Below are 13,406 nucleotides of genomic sequence, written 5' to 3'. Positions count from 1 at the left end.
CACGCTGATGCAAAAGGTGGGTTCCCATGGTCTTGGGCAGCTCCACCCTTGTGGCTTTGCAGGGTACAGCCTTCCTCCCAGCTGTTTTCACAGGCTGGTGTTGAATGTCTGTGGCTTTTCCAGGCAAACAGTGCAAGTTGTCAGTGGATCTAACATTCTGGGATCTAGAGGATGGTGACCCTTTTCTCACAGCTCCACTAGGCAGTACCCCAATAGGGACTCTGTGTGGGGGCTCTGACCCCACACTTCCCTTCTGCACTGCCCTAGCAGAGTTTCTCCATGAGCATCCTGCCCCTGAAACAAACTTCTGCCTGGGCATCCAGGTGTTTCCATGTTCTGAAATCCACGTGGAGGTTCCCAAACCCCAATTCTTGACTTCTGTGCACTCGCAGGTTCAATACTATGTGGAAGCTGCCAAAGCTTGGGGCTTCCACCCACTGAAGCCACAGCCTGAGCTCTACGTTGGCCCCTTTCAGCCATGGCCGGAGTTCTGGGATGCAGGGCGCCAAGTCCCTAGGCCACACACAACACAGGGACCCTGGCCCTGGCTCACGAAACCATTTTCTTCTAGGCTTCTGGGCCTGTGATGGGAAGTACTGCTGTGAAGACCTCTGACATGCCCTGGAAACATTTTTCCCACTGTCTTGGGGATTAACATTCGGCTTCTCATTACTTATGCAAACTTCTGCAGCTGGCTTGAATTTCTCCTTAGAAAATGGATTTTTCTTTTTTCTTTTCTTTTTTTTTTTCTTTTTTTGAGACCAAGTTTCGCTCTTATTGCCCAGGCTGGAGTTCAGTGGTGGCATGATCTCGGCTCACTCCAACCTCTGCCTCCTGGGTTCAAGGGATTCTCCTGCCTCAGCCTCCTGAGTAGCTGGTATTACAGGCACCCACCACCATGCCACCTGGCTAACTTCTTGAATTTTTAGTAGACACGGGGTTTCATCATGTTGGCCAGGCTGGTCTCAAACTCCTGACCTCAGGTGATCCACTCACCTTGGCCTCCCAAAGTGCAGGGATTACAGGTGTGAGCCACCATGCCCAGCTGGATTTTTCTTTTATATCACATTGTTAGGCTGCACATTTTCTGAACTTTTATGCTTTGCTTCCCTTATAAAACTGAATGCCTTTAACAGCACCTAAGTCACCTCTTGAATGCTTTGCTGCTTAGAAATTTCTTCCTCCGGATACCTTAAATCATCTCTCTCAAGTTAAAAGCTCCACAAATCTCTAGGGCAGGGGCAAAATGCTGCCAGTGTCTTTGCTAAAACATAACAAGAGTCACCTGTGTTCCAGTTCCCAATAAATTCCTCATCTCCATCTGAAACCACCTCAGCCTGGACCTTATTGCCCATTGCACTATCAGCATTTTGGTGAAAACCATTCAACAAGTCTCTAGGATGCTCCAAACTTTCCCACATCTTCCTGTTTTCTTCTGACCCCTCCAAACTGTTCCAATCTCTGCCTGTTACCCAGTTCCAAAGTTGCTTCCACATTTTTGGGTATATTTTCAGCACTGTCCCATTCTACTGGTACCAATTTCCTGTATTAGTCCGATTTCACACTGCTGATGAATACATACCTGAGACTGGGAAGAAAAAGAGGTTTAATTTTACTTACAGTTTCGCATGGCTGGAAAGGCCTCAGAATCATGGTGGGAGGTGAAAGGCACTTCTTACATGGCAGTGACAAGAGAAAATGAGGACGATGCAAAAGTGGAAACCCCTGATAAAACCATCAGATCTCTTGAGACTTATTCACTACTGTGAGAACAGTGTGGGGGAAACCGCCCCCATGATTCAAATTATCTCCCACTGGATCCTTCCCACAGCATGTGGGAATTATGGGAGTACAATTCAACATGAGATTTGGGTGGGGACACAGAGCCAAACCATATCAATTTTCATGTTTTCTTGTAGCTTCTTCAACATATGGAGTATATCTATAACAATTAAATGCATGCTAATTTCAACATCTCTATCATTTTGGTGTCTGTTTCTATTGACTAATTTGTTTTTCTTCACTATTGGACACATTTTCATGCTTCTTTGAATGTCTTCAATATTCAGTTGGATGCTGGACATTATATTCAACAATGTGACAGTCTTTCTTGAAAACTTTTAAGAGTATTGGTGTTTATTTGGGCAAACAGCTACTTTATTTGAAAATAAGTTTGATAATTTTAAGGCTTGTTTTTAAACTGTGTTAGAGTGGGTCTAGCATATCCTCTACAGCTTGTTTACCCTTACTCTGAAGGCACAGTCTTTTTGGGTGCTTTATGAACGTTCCTTATCTTCTAAATAATCTCTTTCCCCTGCCTGTTCAGAACTCAAATGTCTCTTAGTCCTGTGTGAGCTGCAGTAGTTTTTCAGTTAATAGTACCCTGGTAGCTTTTCTCTCCCTGGTAGTTGTTTTTTGCCTGACTTAAAGGAGTTTTGCCCTACTTTGCCTTCCTATTCAGCCAAAGGCACAGGTGACCTATGTACAGATTTCTGGAGTTCTTTTTTGGAGCTTCCTCCTCTTTAGAACTCTGAACTATAATTTCTGTTTCTCACTCTCACAATGTTTTATTTATGTCTTTTTGTTGTAAAAATCACCTCACATAAAATTAGCCCTATTAATACATTTTTAAGTGTATTGTTAACTATATGTGCACTGTTGTACAGCATACCTCTAGAACTTTTCCATCTTGCATTGCTGAAACTCTATATCCATTGCACAGCAATTTTTCACTTCCGCCTCCTCACACCCTTGTAACCACCATTTGATAATTTGCTTCTATGAGTTTAACTAGTTTAGATACCTCATATAAGTAGAATCATGCAGTATTTGTGCCTCTGTGACTGCCTTATTTCACTTGGGATAATGCTCTTTTCCACAAGAGTTTGAGAAGGATTGGCATTAACTTTTTAAATGTTTAATAGAATTCTCCAGTGAATCCTTCTGGTCTTGGGCTTTTCTTTGTTGGCAAGTTTTTGATTACTGATACAAATTCCCTACTCATTTTAGGTACAGGCATGTATTATATTTGATCAAGATTCAGTCTTGGTAGGTTGTATATTTCTAGGAATTTGTGTATTTCTTCTAAGTTAAACAATTTGTTCACATATAATTGTTCATAGTAGTCTTTCATAATCTTTTTTATTTCTGTGACATCAGCTGCAATGTATTTTATTTTTGAGTTTATTTATTTAAGTTTTCTCATTTTTTATAGTCTTGCTAAGTAAGAGTTTGTCAATTTTGTTAATATTTTTAAGAAATCCTTAGTTTTGTTGATTTTTTCTGTTTTTCTATTCTCTTACTTTATTTATTTTTCCCTAATTGTTATTATTTTCATCCTTCTGCTAACTTGGGGCTTTATTTGTTCTTCTTTTTCTAATTTTTTTGAGGTGTAAAGTTAAGCTGTTTATTTGAGATTTTTTTTAATATAGGCATGTACTGCTATAAAATTCTTTCTTGGCACTGATTTTGCTGCATCCCATAAATTTTGGCACGTTGTGTTTCCATTCTCATTTGTCTCAAGGTAATTTCTAATTTCCCTTTGGCTTATTCTTTGACTCAATTGTTATTCAGCAGTATGTTAGTTACCACATATTTGTGAATTTTTCCGTTCTTTCTTCTGCTATTGTATTCTAGTTACATTTCATTGTAGTTGGGAATAATACTTGGTATGATTACAATCTTAAATTTGTTAAGGCTTGCCTGTGATCTGAGGTGATTCATCCTGGAGAATGTTCTGTGTGCTCTTGAAAAGAATATAGATTCTGCTTCTCTCGGGTGGAATGTTCTGTATATGTCTGTTAGGTCCAGTTGGTCTATAGCCTTGTTCAAGTTTTCTGGTCCCTTATTAATCTTTTATCAGGGTTGCTGTATCCATTATTGAAAGTGGGGTTTGAAATCTCTTACTATTATTGCACAAGTGTTTCTCCCTTCAGTTCTGTCAATGTTTGCTTCATATATTTGGATGCTCTGATTTGGGTGCATACAAACTTATAATTGTTCTATTTTCTTAGTTAATCTTTTTGTCATTATATATTGTTCTTCTTTGTGTCTTATGACAGTTTTTGACTTAAATCCTATTTTGTCTGACATAACTATGGCCACATCTGGTCTTTTTCAATTACCATTTAAACAGAATATCTTTTCCCATCCTTTTACTTTCAGTCTATGCGTGTCCTTAAATCTAAAGCTAGTATCCTGTAGAGAGTATATAGTTGAATCTTTTTTCAAAATCCATTCAGCCACTTTATGGCTTATTTGAGGAGGTTAATCCATTTATATTTAAAGTAATTACTGATAGTAAAGTACTTATTATTAACATTATATTAATTATTTTATGTTTATCTTGTAGATTTTTGTCCCTTTTCTCCTATCTTCCTTTGTGTTTCATTGATTTTATTTTTTGAGTGGCACATTTTGATCATTTTCTCTTCTGTATTTTGTATAGATGTTTTTCTTTGTGGTTACCATGGGACTTACATAAACTATCTTATATTTATGACAATCTATTTTATGTTGATAACAACCTTAACATCAATTGCTTACAAATACTGTATTATCGTACTTCTACTACCCCACACACTTTATATTATTGGTTTCCCAAATCACATCTTTTTATATTGTGTGTCTGTCAACATTTTATAGTTATATTTATTTTTCATACTTTTATTTTTTAAATTAAATACCAGAGTTAAATGTTATTTATTCACCGTCATTACAGTATTTCAGTATTCTGCATTTGTCTATATATTTACCTTTTCCCATGAGTATTATACTTCCGTATTCTTCAATGTTGCTTTCTAGCATCCTTTTATTTCAACTTGAAGGACTCTCCTTAGAGTTTCTTGTGAGTCAGGTCTAATGGTGATGAATTCTTTCAGCTTTGGTTTATCTGGGAAAGTCTTTATTTCTCCTTCATTTCTGAAGGACACTTTGTCAGATAGAATATTTTTAGTTGGAAGTTTTAACCTTTTAGTACTTTGAATATATCATCCCACCTCCTTCTGGCCTGCAAGGTTTCTGCTGAGGAATCCACTGATAGTCTCATGGGGGCTCCCTTGGACATGACTCTTTTCTCTTGCTGCTTTCAAAACTCATTCTTTGAATTTGACAATTATATTATACTGTGTCTCATTGTGATCTTTTAAAAAATTTTAATTTGTATTTTTTTTACTTAATTGATGTACATAATTGATGTATATGTTTATGGGGTACATGAGATACTTTGATACAGGCATGCAATAACTAATAATCACATCATAAAAAATGAGGTATACTCAAGCATTTATCATTTATGTTATAAACAATCCAATTATACTCTTTTAGTTATTACAAAGTGTACAATTAAATTATTGTTGACTATAGCCACCCTGTTGTACTATCAAATACTAGGTCTTATTCATTCTGTGGGTTGGCTCTTCACTTTTCTTTATAATGTTCTCTGATGCACAAAAGTTTCTAAATTTTGATGAAGTCAATTTATATTCTCTTTTGTTGCTTGTGCTTTTGGGGTCATATCTAAGAATCTGTTGCCAAATCCAAGCTCATACATATTTATCCCTATGTTTTCTAGATTTTATGGAGTTATATAGATTCTCAAATTTAAGCTTTTTATCTATTTTGAGTTAATTTTTGTATGTGGTGTGAGGTAAGAGTTCAACTTCATTCTTTTACACGTAGTTATCCAGTTGTCCCACTGCTATTTGTCGAAAAAAGTATTCTTTCCTTATTGAATGGTCTTGGCTCCCTTGTCAAAATCAATTGACCATGGATGCATGATTTTATTTTTGGATGCTCCATTCTATTCTATTTATCTGTATGTCTTTTCTAATGCCATTACCACACTGTTTTGATTACTGTCTTTGTCATACATTTTGAAATTATAAAGTATTAGTTCTCTAACTTTATTCTCTTTATTCACAATTGTTTAGACTATTTGGTATTCTTTGCAATTCCATATGAATTTTAGGATCAACTTGTGCAGTTTTGTACAAGAGGCAGTTGGAATTTTGATAAGAACTGCATTAAATCTGTAGATTACTTTGGGTAGTTTTGCCATCTTAACTATATTAAGTCTCCCAATCCATGAATATGGAATGTCTTCCTATTTATTTAAGTTTTCTTTAATTTCTTTCAACAATGTTTTCTAAGAAAAAATATTACACAATTTTTTTTACATTTAATTTTTACAGATTTGAAAACAACTTGTAGCCAGCTTCAGTATGAATCAAAGCATTATTTTAAAAGGAAAGATTCCTTCTGACATTAAATTGCATTTTCCAAGAACCAGCAACATCAGCCATCCAGACTTTTAATTATGGAATCACAGGTGCAACTGCGTATCTCCTCAGTAGAGGACAGGAAGATTTGTGTGACTGGGACTTTATGGATTTGGCATCTCCTGCAAGATGTATGTCCAATTCCTGGAAATACTGGAGCATGATTATAGAATTGGTTTCTATTGTCTGTTTTCTGTTTGTTGCTTTCTCGTAAGTTGAGAATCTTGGATTTCAAGTCTATAGTGTAACACTCTTGTTCATAATTTCTTATTTTAAAAAAAAGTTTAAATATTTTTATATTAAGTATTTTTTTCAAATTGGGCTTGCTATTGAACAAATGTTCTCTTTGTATTGTATATTTTGAAGGTGCTAAAAAGCATCACTCTAAAACATTTTGGAATATAACAAAGATGGTCAATACATTATACTGACTACTTTTTTCTCAGTTAAGATATACAAATCTTTTATATTTAGTAATCAGAAAGGCAATAAAGCATATGTACCTTACCTCTTCACCATCCTATGTTGATTTCCTTTCCAATATGTTCTTTGATAGAGTAAAAATTTAAATAGTCTTTGGTGGGATATTGTGTTATCCTATTCTTTTCTTGTGGGCATGGGGATAATTTTCAAAAAAAAAATCCAAGCAGTTTAGTCCTACAGGCGAAGGTTTTCCATTCTTGCTAAGTTTGTTTACAACTAGAAGTCAGATACCAACTATATCTACCCTAGAAAAAAAATCTCAAGCAAAAGAGAGCTGCCTCAAAGGAATTTGTAAAATATGTGTGCCTAGATAGGTCATCTGTTTATAAAATGCTGGGAAAAGGTAGAGAATACAGTCAGTCCTCAGATGCTTTGGAAATCTGAAACATAACAAAGTCTTTTGAAAATCACATTGGTATATATACCACCGCTTAATGGAGGAATAACTCGGCATTGATGTGAGTGGGATTATGGTCTCAGATATGAATTCTGGAAATATTAACTTTTAGGTAGTATATGTGGTAGTGAAAGATTATAAACTTGGAGTCAGGAGCTTTAGGCTGATTCCCAGTTCTACCACTGGTGGCTTATGGTCATCATTTAGCCTCAAGTGGGGCCACCCAATTCAAACCTTGGTCAACTTCCTGCAATAAACACTTCTGGTTTAAAAAGTTAATCTTACTTTATGGATATGGAAAGTGAGATTCTGAGAGATTAAGTAATTGTCTGATGTCCCACAGGTGATAAGCCATGTCTTCAGGTCTTTTGGATCCCAGGACCCAAGATTTTTAAAAACATTTCCGCATAAGTGGTGACATCGTAGGGAGCCAAATAGATTTTCACATTAATTTCTCTGTTTGTCCACCTGTCCACCTGCAATGTGGGCAACTTGATTAGAAGTAAATTTAAAAGAAAAAATAGATACTGGCTGAAAATGTAATCACCGATAAACACTATTCTTATGTTTTAGTGATATATCTAGTCTCTCTAATTACATGGCTTAATATCTTCCCCCACTATGAGGCCAAGAAAGAACAAACACATACTTAGGACATATATATAAATTCTAGTAGAAAAGATAAAAGGCAGATATAAGAGGCATTAATGTTTTAGTATTGTCACTGAGCTTCTTTTAGGTTTTAGATATGTTTGCTGTATGCTATGAATGAAGATGAGTTAAAAAGAGTCCTAGAGGCTTAAATGGAAGTGAATGAGATGTCTTATTGCTGTACATCATCGGTTTTGTTTTTATCTGGTGTTGAGTTGGCTCATTAAGTTCTGTGCTCCAAGTGTTTATTTGTCTATTGCCACTCCAGTCAGCTCTTTGTAGCCTACAGAAGTGGAAGAGTGGATGAAGCAGTCTGTCTGGGTTTTCTGCTTTGCTGGATAGGTGGAGACCTGACAAATTTCAAAGGTTGCTACCTGACTAACCAACTTCCTATTCAGGTAAAACTTTCTCCAGATTTATCTTCAAAAGAGTGAAGGCTCTGGTTTATGTGTGCATGGAGGGCTTCATGTGTAGAGTTGAAAAATTTAGCAAACAAAATACAGGATACCCGGTAAAATTTGGATTTCAGATAAACAACAAATAATTTTTTAGTATAGACCTGCTCTAAATATTGCATAAGTGTTCTGTATCTGACAACCCTCTCAATGTGACAAATTTTTTTTTATAGTAGAATAGAGGCCTGTCTGTTTTCAGATATATTTTTAAAGTCTACATCCAGTTTTAATTCCTTTTCTTCATACAGTTTTAATATTTTCTTGCCTCAAGGTAGCTGAACATGATATGTTGCCATTAGGGGATTCTTGTTCTTTTCTATACTAAGGTTGAACAATAATCCACTGATGCTGACACATAGTCTACAATGAGAGTCATGATTAAAAATATAGTCAGTGGCTATAGGCAAATATTTCTACAGTAGTAGTCAAATGAAAAAAATAAAGTGGATTATTTGTAAGCTTTTAGAATACTTTGTTAATGTATTTAATCATGTAAATGGCTTAGTCAACTTCATACACTATAATATATATATTGGATAATGGTGGCCTTAGATTTTATGTTTATGGATGTCCATCCTTATCTACCACTCCAGATTTTTACAGCCATCTTCTACATGAACATGGATATAATCATACTCTCACAATTCATGTACTACAGGTTAAAGAATCAGAAGAACAAAATGTAAGATTGGTGATAGTTCATTCCAATACTTCTATTTGTAATAGAACATTTTCTCATTTAAAAACCAATAGAGCATTTTTGAGTTATTTTTAATGAGTAAGGCATATTTTGATAAGACATAACATTTCTCTCAACCACCCAAGTGAGTCCTTTGAGAATTTTTGGATGTGGCATATTTAGATTCCATGTTATTACCTTTGTTTTTCAATTGGTCGGTGTCATTGGACACATTAACACATCTGTGTTATTGGAAAATAAACAGAAATGATTAGTCAGAAAAAGGAAAGAGAGATTGGCAGGAATAGTCAAATGCTTTTAGAGGTTTCTGCAGGTGGTAAGCAGTACCACTTTTCTCTTGTGGCTAATCTAAAAACATATCCTCCACAAGATAGTAGCCACAAGTAGTTTTTAAGTGCTTACCATCTGTCAGTCCTGTTGTAACTTATTTAATCTTCATATCGCCCATTGGGACAGACACTATTTTAATGTTCAGAGGCTGGCGCAGAATAGGCCTGAAATATAGATTTGCTGAATAACTGAATACTATTACTTTTATTTTTGCTTTGATTGCTGTGTTTTTAAATGACTGTTTCTTCACGTGTGTATTTATAAGCCAGCCCAACAATGAAATTTACTTTTATCTATGTACCTATGAGAGTGGCTCCATTTTTCTCCTTGGGATGGGTGGAGCATATTTTTTCTACTGCCCCCTGGTGGTTGTAACTATTGCAAGGGTGGGAACAGCTACTCAAATCTGCAAATCAAATACAAATCCTACTGGATACTAGAGTGAGGAAGGCAGGAAGATGACCCCCAGTTGCGTACCAGGCATGGTGAAAGACCTTTTATATGTGCTCCTTGAACTCGCTTATTTTCCATGGCAAACTCCTTTATACAATTGAGGAAATTGAGGCATCAACAAACTGGACTGAGGTCGCATAGCCAGCTGGTAGAGGGATTAGATTTCAAAATCAACCTAAGGTGATATGAGGTATGTATCAAGCTGATTTACAGTGTAATTGGTATCATGTGAATCATAAGCTCTATAAGAACAGGGACTGTCTCAGTCTTCTTCCAGACTGAGTACATAGCCGACATTCGGCAAATAGTGGTGGAATGAATGAATTGTAAAATATATGGAAATCTCCAGTAAAGCATTTGGTACTTAAAGGGCACCCAATCAGTTCCCTCCCCTGTGTCACCCCCTACCCCCACCAAACCTACTTTAAGTGTATTAAATAAATAATGGCACCAAGAACTAAAATAAAGGAACCATTTGGTAAAAGGTCACTAAGATAAGGGATATATATATATATATATATATAGTCACCACCGTAACTAGTTTAATCTATCTGGAACTAATCCTGAATTTCTGTGGCAAACAGTCTAAAACAATATGACAGTCCAGCTTTCTTCAATTTACTCCCTCAGGGCTAAATTGAGCAACTCACACAGTTTATGAGGTTTCTGGAACAGAGTTTTGCTTAGCTGCAATATCTTCTGTGGGCAAAGTAGACTGAATTTGGAATGCTGTTAAACTTAGGGTCAATGCAGAGTTCAAAAAAAATTAAGTTTCACCAAGGAACATGTGCTCAATGGGCTATCCAACCTGGAATGTTGAGGGATAAAGTGAATCCTTCAAATACAAAATGTGTCTGAAGGTAATTTTTTATTGAAGTCTATTGTCTTAACATGTGGTTGTAATATATGAGAAGCCATGAGCCCTACCTTTGCAGTTATAACTCTACAAATGTTTTAAAATAAATGCTTCATCAGTTTTTATGTTAAACAAGTGGGAATGATTTAGCCAGAATGTTGCAGTCAGATATCTGTGTGTCTGATGTCTGCTGATGCTAACCCTAGTACAGATGCAACATAACTAAGAAATTAAAAACAGAATATAGAGGTTAAAGCTGCATGGACCTACCCTGCCCCTATTAACCCATGGTAGATGATTGTCTGGTTTATAAGGAAACATGTTTTCTACTTAAACATAGGTTTTTGTATGTTTGTTAGCTTGTGGTTTTTGATTTTGTCTTTCACTTTTACTAAAATTCTGCATCCCAGTATTTCCTAGCTTCCTGAATAAGAGGGTTCAATTTGACCCCACTCCTGGAAGTTCTCAAGCTTTTATCATTAACTGATAGAGTAAGAACATAGCCAGCCACTGCCCATGGAGAATGAGTCACTCTGCTCTGTATAGTTAAAAGTTATGGATCAGGTGCTTTTTGATTTTTTCCTCAGAGAGCTTTCCAAAATGTACCCTTGACCTGGCACTGCTGATTTAAGCTTTGAGTCATCTAGATGCAGATTTAGGAGATAAGATCCATAAGATGTAATGATTTAATTTACAGTCTCTTGGAGTAGGGGCGTAAATTATTTAGTTTTGCATTCTTGGTTGCTAAGAATGTAGGCATTTAGTAAGAGTTTGTCGATTAAATGACTGCTCTTCCATATCTCTGGAAACCTGCTTGGCATGTTCCAGTGGTGCCTGGGTTTTTTCATAGTCTCTTTGCTTTTTATCTGTCTTAAGCTCAGGGCTTTTTGCTTCCTCTCTCCTTCTCTCAGAGGCCTGAATCACACTCCCTGTTGCTGCCTTTAATTTCTGTTGGCTACTGTTGCCACTGACACCACTTTTAATCTCCTCTGATCCTATTCTGTGCTATCGTCCTACTTCATTTCTGCAGTGTTCTTCTTTCTTGTCTGCTGTTCCCTCCCAAGGCCTGTCAGCACTAGGATGGATGCATTGAGCTTGTAAATGTGTAGCTGTGCAATTAAAGTAGCACTTTCCTTTCCTACAATTGATCCAGCCAATCACAACCGTCCATCAGGTGCTTTCTGTGGTTATCCTATTCTCAGATGCACTTAGTGATTTTGAGTTCTAACTCAACAGCATATTTTTTTCTGGATGACGCTTGTTGTGTAACCATTCTGAAAACTCAAGTGGTCTGGAGATTAAATACCAGATAAGTGGTATTTAGCTGCAGTAAATATGTGTGCCATTGGACATCATTTTGGAAGCTTGTGGCAGTTGTTCACCATTGCCCTCGTTGTTTTTAAGCACTAGGGGGTAGAAGCCTGCAGAATTTATGTGTGACTTGGGTGCCAGTGTGCATTACGCTGTCAGTGGCAATACCAAGTCTATTTTTGATGAAGAATCAACATGAGACTTCAACAGAAGCAAAAAAGGTAATCTTTATTTGAAAAGCCCATCAACTCTTTGTTTTAGATCCATTTTTTTGGTCACTTTAGAAATATTTTTGCAGAATTTTTTGTTGTTGTTAATTTTATAACCTACACAAAAATATTGTAGAAGTGCTGTGGTTAGTTCAGGAAGTATTTTATTTCAAAAATGAAATGACAGAATGCCAGGGCTCAATCCCCACTCCTCTCCATGTTCTCCCAATAAAAAATAAAAGAAAGAATTTTTATTAACTTTTAGAAAAACTTCTAAGAAACTTCATTCCTTTGGGATTTCGCAGGTAGTGTGCTTTAATGTATTAGAATTGACTGGGGCTCAGTAAGATCCTGAAAATCCAGAAAGCACCTTCTTTCCTTTTGGGATGCAGGCTGATGGGCAGAAAGGCTTGACCCAGACTGAGGAGACCAATTCTTCTGGTGAACCTGCCCACTTGGCCCATCTACAGGCAGGTACTCAGAGAAAGAGTTCTGTGGGGTTGAACCAGAAATCCAGATGGAAACCCCATAGATACACTTACGCTGAAGTTATTTTTTCCAAATCTTAATTGCCATTATTCAAAACAACTTAGCATATCCACATGCATGAATAAATGATGTTATTACTTGATTAGGGAATACCACTCATCCTAGAAAGATGATTAATACTCATTGGCCTCCAAAATAACAAGGCTACAGAGAATAAATACTTCCACCATAGTTTTGTCCAATGACCCTCCATTTCCCTTAAAATATTTAGATTCTAATGTATGTTTAGATTGATCCATAAAACTATCACTCTTTTTATGTTACTGCTTTTAGGATGCAGTTGGCATAGTTGAAATATTAGGCTTTATTTGTGGCTATGTATTTTGTGTATTCTACTTGGGATCTTGATTTCCCCAACTATATAGAAATGTAAGTACATTATTTGCTCTGTTTGTTCTGATGAATCAAAAGTGTTTCTTATGACTTTGTGTCTACCTTTGGAAGAGATCTTGGAATTCTGAGTAGTGCTTTTGGGACCAACAATATGGAAGTCAAAGTCACAAGAATCGATTCTTGATCAATTTTTTGTTTGTTTGTTAAGCTCCTTCAAGTTTAGGCAGCAGAATTTAGATCAGTTGGAATTGTTGTCTAAATCTGTTTTCCTGGGTTTGCATATTAATGGCAGTGTAATGAAGTCACAATAAATTATACAAAGCATTTGGCATGGATGTTTGTGGTTGTGTTCAACTTGTGAAAAAGTCATGATTCCCTTGCACTTTGCAACTAATATACTT

At 36.2% G+C, this 13,406-nt stretch overlaps 1 protein-coding gene across 1 annotated transcript in view; it reads left to right on the top strand.

The window, feature by feature from the left end:
* LOC116463390 (putative uncharacterized protein SLC66A1L) overlaps window positions 1–13,406 on the top strand; it is a 59,077-nt gene that overhangs the window by 20,865 nt on the left and 24,806 nt on the right. Inside the window, exons 3-4 of the mRNA XM_032146468.2 lie at window positions 8,078–8,207; window positions 8,858–8,946. Coding sequence (XP_032002359.1) covers window positions 8,078–8,207; window positions 8,858–8,946 — 219 coding nt within the window. The remainder of the gene's footprint in view (window positions 1–8,077; window positions 8,208–8,857; window positions 8,947–13,406) is intronic.

The sequence above is a fragment of the Hylobates moloch genome, unplaced genomic scaffold (genome assembly GCF_009828535.3).
Source record: "Hylobates moloch isolate HMO894 unplaced genomic scaffold, HMol_V3 SCAFFOLD_35, whole genome shotgun sequence".
NCBI classification, from domain to species: Eukaryota; Metazoa; Chordata; class Mammalia; order Primates; family Hylobatidae; genus Hylobates; species Hylobates moloch.
Note: the sequence above shows the minus strand (reverse complement) of the source record. Positions and strands in the feature narration are given on the sequence as shown.